The sequence below is a fragment of the Spodoptera frugiperda genome, chromosome 15 (genome assembly GCF_023101765.2).
Source record: "Spodoptera frugiperda isolate SF20-4 chromosome 15, AGI-APGP_CSIRO_Sfru_2.0, whole genome shotgun sequence".
Classification (NCBI taxonomy): domain Eukaryota; kingdom Metazoa; phylum Arthropoda; class Insecta; order Lepidoptera; family Noctuidae; genus Spodoptera; species Spodoptera frugiperda.
In genome coordinates this window covers 2,410,057-2,419,737 of record NC_064226.1, presented here as the reverse complement: position 1 = coordinate 2,419,737, position 9,681 = coordinate 2,410,057, and the positions used below count along the sequence as shown (strand labels likewise).

At 37.5% G+C, this 9,681-nt stretch overlaps 1 protein-coding gene across 1 annotated transcript; it reads right to left on the bottom strand.

Moving 5' to 3' along the window:
* Window positions 1-77: 77 nt before the first annotated feature.
* LOC118270681 (probable peroxisomal acyl-coenzyme A oxidase 1) lies at window positions 78-9,605 on the bottom strand. The gene is made up of 13 exons (XM_050699166.1): window positions 8,935-9,605; window positions 7,782-7,938; window positions 6,421-6,595; window positions 5,833-5,956; window positions 5,209-5,453; window positions 4,846-5,009; window positions 4,519-4,681; window positions 3,999-4,189; window positions 3,433-3,579; window positions 2,946-3,051; window positions 2,487-2,639; window positions 1,919-2,035; window positions 78-1,035 (listed from the first exon to the last, which is right to left on the bottom strand). Exons 1-13 carry the CDS (start codon window positions 9,065-9,067, stop codon window positions 892-894), a joined length of 2,019 nt encoding a protein of 672 aa, XP_050555123.1. The 5' UTR covers window positions 9,068-9,605; the 3' UTR covers window positions 78-891.
* Between the last annotated feature and the right edge of the window lie 76 nt (window positions 9,606-9,681).

Genomic DNA, 9,681 nt, shown 5'->3' with positions numbered 1-9,681 from the left:
AAAAACGAAGAAAAGAAACAATGATTCGCAGAAAAAAATCCAAATTTATGGGATCGGCAATTTTTTAATAAAACAGGTTGTAAAAATAATAATATAAATCATTTAATCTTAATCCTCTTCCATAAAACAACTGCAATGCATTTAATGATAATACCTAGAAAATATCGCATTAGACTACAATAAAAAGTCTTAAGATACAACAACATCAACAGGTTGGCAACAATAATCTAGAAAAATCTATATGAAAATAAGTCGTTTAAAAAATACACTTTTCGTTTCAAACTCCCTGTCCCTAAACAGAACCTTCACTTATGTAGACATGTGCTATTTGCTTAAACAACGAATTGGATATAAAAAAATAAATGCATTGTAATTACATTTTTACAAGTTAACTGATTTGAAGTGTTCCATATAAAGGTTTATTTAGGATTTCTAGTTATAACATACAGGTTGTCAGGCTACCAACTACACATTAGTACATTGAACGCCATAGAGGACAATATTTAGGCCACGATAGCTGAGATTTTTTATGGTATAAGCCGGCAAACGAGCTGGCGGATCACCTTATGGTAAGCGATCGTAGCCGCCCATGGACACCTGAGGCGTTACAAGTGCGTTGCCGGCCTTTTGGGGGTTAGGATTTTAAGGGTTGTTGGAGAATCGAGGATTAAGAAGATTGGGAAAGGGGGTAATTGGGCCACCGGTAACCTCACTCACACAACGCAAGCATTGTTTCACATCTCACAATATTTTTCTTCTGGCAATTAAATGCTTGATTAGATAGAACACAGACCAGCAATTACTCCTATAAGCACTATAGTAATACATACACATGGAAATAAGTTTGTATCTTTGATTATTGAAAATTCGACTTTAACGTAAGGTAATATATCACAGATTAGCTTTCATCATCGGCCTCAAGTACTTGTAGTAGCTCTGGTTGATTGGCTCCTTGTTCATAGGACTTCTTAAAGCTTCGTCCATCAGACGCTCATAGGCTCGACCATCGTAAGACCCCAGGGTTGAGTGTAGAAGCTGCAAGAAGAATGAGCATTATGTAAAATACTTATATGGTGGGGATGCTTGAAGTTAAAACATGTAAAATGATTATTAACAGACAATAAAGCACTTTCAAAGATTTCGTATTAAACCAATACTCTAATTTTGAAAACGAAAAATTAATATTTGCTTAATACGAAGATTTCATATAAGATTTCTAATTCAGGATTCACTTCAGAGTGACTCTAAGTCAAAATCAAATCACTTATTCCAATTAAAGGAAATACTTAGGTACTTTTGAAACGTCAACAAAGAAAGAAATAAATTATAGTCTGTCAGTCTGTCTGTCAGTGAAGCTAGGTGCTCGTTCCAAAGTGTAGCTACGAATGGAGAAGAACGAGCAAGAAACTCCCATCTATGCTTAGTTATATTCAAGTAAAACCCATAATCTATAATATAAAAATAAGTCGGGTTTTCCTCCCTGACGATATAACTGCTTATATAACGATAACGATATAACTTCGACTGCACAGTTGGCTCGGTGGCTGGGTAACTGGCTGCCGTGCAACGTGTAGCGGGTTCGATTCCCGCACGGAGCAATTCTTTGTGTGATCCACAAATTGTTGTTTCGGGTCTGGGTGTCATGTGCATGTGAACTTGTATGTTTGTAAACGCACCCACGACACAGGAGAAAATCCTAGTGTGGGGCAACGTATTTTTAAAAAAAAAAAAAAAAAGAAAGAACTTTAGAACTCACGAACCGATTTCCACGGTTTTGCATTCGTTACAAAGGTCTCGGGCTTCGTGAGGTTTATAGCGAAGAAAATTCAGGAAAATATCATTGGTGGCGAAACGGAGTTTGCCGGGTTTGCTAGTATTATTATATAATAGACTATATTTAAAAAAAAATAATATTTACTTCGTCCCGAAGATCGAAAGCTTCGACGATGCCGACGGCATTAGGTCTAATCTTCTGAAGCAGTTCTTCATAGGCTGTTTGTAGTTCCACGATATCCTTCTCCGATATTGACGTGTACTGCAAATAAACATAAGTTTATAGAAAAACAAAATTAAAATTTCCCTATCAAGCGTTTGTGTGATCTACAAATTGTATAAAAAATTAAATGGGCAAATCTGTCTAGAAAAAAGTAACTTACAAGGTAACTCGACTAGTTTCGAATCACCCTGGGGGTCGTAAAAATTACTACGAACACCCAACGTGGCAGCATTGCGAGATATCCTACTCGAAGTTCAAACAGTGACGACAGTAGCTTTTTTTTGAGGGGGAAAATCATCAAATGTCTTCTCTCGTCTTGAGCGAGGCGAAAGGGAGTGTCAGACTCTTACTGACTAAAAACCACCCAGTTCCTACTCCTGGTTTTCAAACCGGAGCCCCGGTAAACCCGCTAGGTAGTCCGCAGCTCCGACGTCAGTAGCTTCACGGTTGTAAAGCCTAATTCAATCGAATAAGTAGAAGAAGTCCTCACCAGCAATAGATCTCCAATCCTCTCCAAAGCCCAGTAGTACAGGTAGAGGGTGGACAGCTGTTCCATCACTATCTTCACATTTGGACTCGAATTGGCAGTCAGCCTCTCAGTCTCACTTTTGTACGCATCCGATATCACTGCACGGCAATGTGCCTGAAGAATACAAAAAATACAGTAAATGTTGAAAAAAAATAGTTTTTTTTTCGATACAAATTATTGGATAATATAACCTTTTAAGCAAATAATTGCTTGTTTTAGGAGAAAATAAATTAGGAAATGCATTTCATTATATTTTTGACTGCCTGTCGAGATCTGGACATACATCAAGCACAACTACCGAGCAAGGGCATCGAGCCAGTATTCCGAATATCAGCAAAAATATCGATATTCGGTTTTTCGAATAACCCCTAATATACATTTTGTGGCAATATTTTTTAATTATAAAATAATCCAACGTACCTCAGCTGCAGAAACCAACTGTATGGTGGATGTTTCCCATGCTTCCACTTCAGATAATCCCGATCGCATACGTTTCCTCATATTTTTCACACATGTAGATACTTTTCTGAAACAAAATTTAAAGTACACCTTAAAACAATTTCGAATACGATAAAGTAGATAACTATATTTGTTTTCAGTACATTGAAATCGATGAATGAATATTAATAAAATTAACTGGTAATAACTGTATGTATTTTACAATTTGCTGCATAATTATACTTATTTTAAATAACGAACAATCGATCGATCGTCGATGTCGCGAGTATGTGGATAAAGCAAGGAGTCTCGTCGTGAGTTAAATATAAGAACGTAGAACGTTTAAAATGTAAAAACTCCCTAAAACACATTTTTTTCTCTACCTGCCCTAAATGTAAGGCCTGCATTAATAGACAAGAAGCTTAGTACACTAACTGTCACTAACCGTTTTAAATCGATTCCAACTTACCCTGCAGCAAGAGCTTGGAAGGATCTGACGATGCCTGCAGGGCTGCTGTCCCAGGGTTCCTTGCGTGTAAAGGCTAGCTTCAGGTAGGACACGGTAGGAGTCAGTGGCTGCTTTGCTTCAGCCTGCTCGTATGCTTTTACCAAAAACCTGTAGACAGAGACACAGTATATTAGACCATGAATTATCATCTGGTTTCTTTAAACAGTTTTTAATCATCATGAAACTATTCATCTATTTCTCTTTCTCTTTGTAACAAAACAATACCTAATATTCAAAATCTTTTAAGTATCACAATAGATAGTAAACAATTAGCTTAAATGCACCTTTTTTAAGAGGGAATAATCATCCGATAACTTCACCCGCCTTGGGCGACGCGAGAGGGAGTGTCAAACTCTTACTGACTAAAAATAAGAACGGGGTGGCCCGTTCTTATTCCTGCTTTTCAAGCCGAAACCCCAGTAACTCGCTAAACAGTCCGCAGCTCCGGGTCAAGCTTAAATACGCCTGCCTTTGATCAACGCGTAGGTGATTGTTTGGTCAAAAATCCGTTTACTATCATCACTAACCTAGCAGTCTGTAGAAGCAACACCGTGTAATCTCCCTCGTAAGTCCTGGTGGCAGACACGAAGTTGTAAAGGTGGGGGATGCCAGAGGAGATCATGTAGCCGTGGCCACCGCACGCGTGGCGACACTGCTCTATCAGGTACGCTGCATCAGATGTGCTCACTGCTTTCAGGCAACTCGAGAGGGCGTGGAACTGAAATGGAAATTGATAATTCAATTGGAGAAGAACATAGCTATGATGCCAGAAAAAAATGTAACCTAAGACGCGTTACATTCCATGGTACTAGCGTAATTTTTTAAATATTTTAGCTGTAGATTATTATTTTTCAGCGGTATGAAAATATATATTTTTTCGGTTATAGTACAGAGTTTATTAACATTGAGTCCACTGCATGGCAATAGGCTCTTCCCCACAACATGAAACTCGAACCATAACTGATGAAAACTGGATCATACATTGTTTATGTGCACTCCTCAGATCTTTCAAGTTAAGGGTCGTTCCAATTTGCTCTTGTTACATACCTCAGGCAACTTATCAGTGTTCCCTTCCTTCATTTCTGTAAGCACAGCGCTGAAGCTCCGCCACAACCAACTGCTGGACAGCTGCAACGCATGCGCAGTTGCAATGGTGATGAACAACTTGTGCTGTTGCGTCGCATAGTCCAGAATCTGAGGCTCACCTTCACTGGAATCAAAAACGTAAAAAGAAATTCTTAAATTTTCCTTAAACAGGACGAGAAGAACAAAAAACTTCAATTTAAATATTGCTACTAATTTAGTTTTCAAGTCTTTTTTTGGTTTTCGGTTATCGACAGCGGAAGAATGGAGTTCTCCAAAAAATTCACTTACTCAGGCTTCGGTTTTGACTGTCTACGAATAGCAGAGTACCGCACAGCGATGGTGCAAGCCTTTGCCAGGTTGAAGGCCGCCTCGCTGACTAACATCACTCGAACAAATACCATCGTCCCATAAGTCAGCTTGCCGTGTCTCGCCACTTTCACGTAAGTGCCGTCCTGAAATGATATAGGTCACCATGAGAAACCATAGGCTAATGCGTTACTTGATGATAATTTTGATAGCTAGATTAGTAGTTAAGGCGAAAATTGGAGGACCAAATACATAAAACAAAACTGTATTGATTTCTTACTCTCACATTCTTCAAACTGCAGTGTTAAATTTACTCTTCTTTCAAAATCAGGACGCTCGGCTTACCTTCAAAACCTGCGCATTCTTCATCATCATATGATCTCTTGGTATCCTATAATGATCGAACCCTAGGAACCCATTGTCAGCCGTGTTGAATCCCATCTTTGGTCCGATCTCTCCCACCGTGATGCCTGGGAGGGGCATGTGAGTGTCCTCATCACGGATCTGGACGATGAATGGATGGGTGCCATGGCATTCTCCCTTCGTGTACAGCTGGGCTACCACGATGCAGTAGTTTGCTGTGTTTCCAACTGTAATATTGAATGGGGTGAGGGTTTTAACTAGGAATCTATGATAGCACTACTGCAAATTACCAAATATTCGCTGTGTATTAAGGTGCTGTTTTTGCAAATAGTTTGATTGCATCCTTGTTGACGTGGTCGCAAAACAGATAAGTAAAATTGTCTGAAGTAATTACTTTGATATTTCAGAGTGTATTTTAGAATATTTTGGTCAATTTTGTACCCTACATAGGTACGTTTAGTAATAAAATCATCTTTATTGCTCTGGATTTCATTATATTTTTCTACTATGATATCGTCGCCTAAGATAAAACGTCTTAATCTTGTCAAAATGTATGCAACTAAAAAGTTATTCCATAGAAATACTTATTATATTTGAAATACTCACGGCCTCCCGCCCACCACTTGTATGAGGACAGAGTGGGACTGTGCAGAACAAACTCTTCCGTCTCTGGATCGTATGTGGCAGTCGTCTCCAGCCCTCTTATGAATGTACCGTGGCCAAGCTCCGTCTATAATAACACATTTTTGATATTTACTTTCTTGTGAGATTAGGGGGTAGACAAGCAGACGGATCTCCTGATGATAAGGAATCCGCACCACCAGAGGACGTACGCGACAACAGAGGCACAATATACATGGGCGTTGGTGGCCTTTGGGGCGTGAGGCAATGAATATTCGATTACATCACTCACATGGCGAAAAAACACCTGCTTTGCAGTAAAACTGCAAAAATTACATATTTTAGTAGTCTACAAGTAAGGTGTAGCGTAACATAATTACGTAAAACAGATCCCTGTAACTAGTTTTAGTTACAGGGATCACCCAGAAAAGAGCTAAAGAGCTTCAAAAACACATTCAATATCCCATTACCAACAACCAACGAAGTAAAAACACAAATCGCTTACAATATTCAACAAACCAATTACAAATGCAATTAGGACAATGAATTCTGAACTCTGATTCAACGACTCACCTGTGCGTAGGTCCCAATGATTTGCATAGCCATTGCTCTTGGCAGCCAGTAGGACATCTGGTCTGAAGTACATTGGCCCATGATGGTAGGAACAAACATGCCCATGTGAAGAAGGAATGGAGACACTTCTTTGAAGAACGCATCTGCCGTGCGCCTTATGACGTTGGAATTAATTCTGAAATGGATTAAAAAGGAGGTTGGATATTACAGCTGCCGTTTGCCGTTTTAAGTGTAGAGCTGACCGTCTTATGCAGAGGAGTCTAGTCCATATAGTCCAGTAGTGGATGATCACGGATTGTTAGTTAAGGTGGTGATTGAATAAGTCTGTTTTATTGATAGCCGAATTCATTAAACAGTTTTAATACTGTTTACATATGAAAGGGAACACGTTCCTGTTTTACAAATATGACGGAACTCATGCCCTTCAGGCATGACTTCTGTTTAAGACATATGAAGAAACTTAAAAGGCATGTTACTACGACGCAAGCTATATAACTTAGAACAAGTCAGGATCAGACAGTCCAATTGGATTTCTCTAGGATCATGGATACATTTCCAACCGAAACGCATGTTGCGCAACATATTTTACCATGCATATTTAGAATCAGTAGCTACCTAAGTAATCTAATCTAAAAAAATGCTGTTCGTTAGTCACGCTAAAACTCGAGAACGGCAGGACCAATTTGGCAAATGTTTGTCTTGAATTATTCCAGGGAAGGTTTAAAAGGTGAGAAAATAATAGATTTGAGGTGGTATGAAGTTTGACGGGTCATAAATATTATAACATGTCCTATATTTAAGTTTCAAAACTATTCTAAACACTATAACAATGTATTTTTGAAATGATTTATTGAGTAACATACCTATATGTTACCTATTATACTTAATAAATAATGTATTACTAATTGTATACTACTATGTATAATGTAAATATATTACGATTACTTTGCGTCAGTAAATATTGTATGTTAAACCACTTCAAAACGTTCCATTTACAATTGAAATTGATTTTAAAGCAAACGTAATAACTACTTTTGTAAGTAAAAGAGTCATTATCAACAACAGCCTATTAGTGGCTACTGCTGACCAAAGGCCTCTTCTCGCACGGAGAAGGTTTGGCATTAATCACCACGCTTGCACAATGCAGGTTGGCAATTTCAAACTTATAAACAGAATCTTAATTTAGGTAATTTGTACTGGCAAACGAAAAACTTCCTTTAAGGTTTGGCAAAATCCTAGTACCTAGTCAGTTTTTCAGCCAACTTCTCAGTGAAACGTACACAGAAAAAAATTGTCACCAAATAGCGAGAGAGTTTAAAGTCTAACATAATAATCATCAATCAAATTAACTAAGCTATTACCCAAAAGTTTCCAATCCAGTGAGATGGGCGAAGTCATTCTTCACAAGATCAGCGAAGATACACGACTTCCTCACAGCATTCTCATACTTCTCCTTAGGACTCATGTGTTCTTCTGGGAAGGCATCCTTCGACGCTCCACTGTTTAAAGCTATGTCTTCTGTAAAAGGAAATATAATAAACTCAGTAACGATGTAAAGAAAAAGAAGAATATGAAAGAAGTTCGTTTCTAATCGGTTACAGACTTTGGAGGTAAGCAGAGTACGTCTTGTTGCTGATATGATATATTGATAAAGAAAGCTACACTACAAACAAGTAAAATGAATCGAACACAATACTTTAGTTAGATAAATATTTACAAATTGTAATATAGGAATAATGGTCCAGATCTGGCAGATATTTCCGGAGATTACTTCGTTCAACCATCCAAACAATCTATGAAATTGATCTTTCAGCAGAGTAAATCAAACAACTGTGAGGTCAGTAAGTGCCTAACTTATGTTACAACTTTTAGTATTTAGTGGACAAAACACGGAAGAACAATCAAATAGTTCCGTTCGAGAATCGAACTCAGGACACATTATGCAGAAGCATGATTACCCAGCAACTAAGTCAACTGTGTAATTTACTTGACAACGTTGTTGATCCTAGGAAAATATCAGAAAATACTATCACAGGACCTTTACTAGTGAAAAACTAACTACTTATACCCCGCATAAAATGAGACAGGTCGTCTAAATATGAAGCTAAAAAGTAATAGGTATAGGTAAAACTAGCTACATGTAGCTAAAGCTAGAAGTGTTTGCTCAATTCATTTAAAGTCTAGACTAACTTTGACGATATATACCTAACTTTATCCATGTCTGAATGGCCATGACTGTCTACTTATTACTTTTTTTTTCTTTCAGTTTATTTCTTATTACTTACGACCGTCTCAAGAGTGTCTCCTGAGTAATGGTTTATGAAAAGTAAAAACTTGACAGAAGTACTTAAATGTAAATTAACTATTTAAATTATTTGGCTTTAAAAAAACTATTACAAAATTCTACTGCGGATGTTTTTGTTGAATGTATAATGAATTATTCATTAATTAATTATTTTTCCATATTAAATGTATAATTTAATTATTAATTAATTAATTATATTTTCCACTTACCAATTTTCTTTCTACGCACCGTATTCTCTTCGCCCCCATCAAGAATATGCGTTAACTCCATAATATTAAAGTTGCATTTCGCCCTTTCCATCGCCAGGTCGGGGTTCACCTCCATTTTTTCTAACTGACTCATTATAAAGCCTTTAATAAACTTTACTAATTAATTAAATACACCACATAAGCGTCTCGTGCTGAACAATCAACGAACGCAAGGTAACTGAAATGGTCACAGGTGAACAGTGAAACGACATTGTCATTCCTCAATAAATGTATTCAACTTATATCCATATAATGCCTAATTTCATTAAGCCTCTACCACGGACACCACGGACGATCATCGAATTATTTGATAACGTTAAGTTCTTGTTATCAATGCATTATGCACCCGGATAACATTTGACATTGAACACCGAATTTGTTTGCATGACAACTCTTGTTTATATCTACTATCTATCACGGATTAAATGATTCACTGCAGTTACATAAGAACGGATTAGTATATTATTATTTTTTTTATTACATAAGTACCAATGTACCTATAAAAGCACTGTTTGTACTACACTTTAGTCACATCACACAATGCAGTTCAATTTGATACTTGAAACAGCGCATGCGTCACAAGTACTTGCGCCTGAGTTGTTAACGCTCAGTAAATGCTAACGACCTCTGCGCTTGCATCGATGCGAATGTATGAAGCTATTTATATAAAGATTGCGACTGTGACAGCAACGGGTTTACCTACTTGAA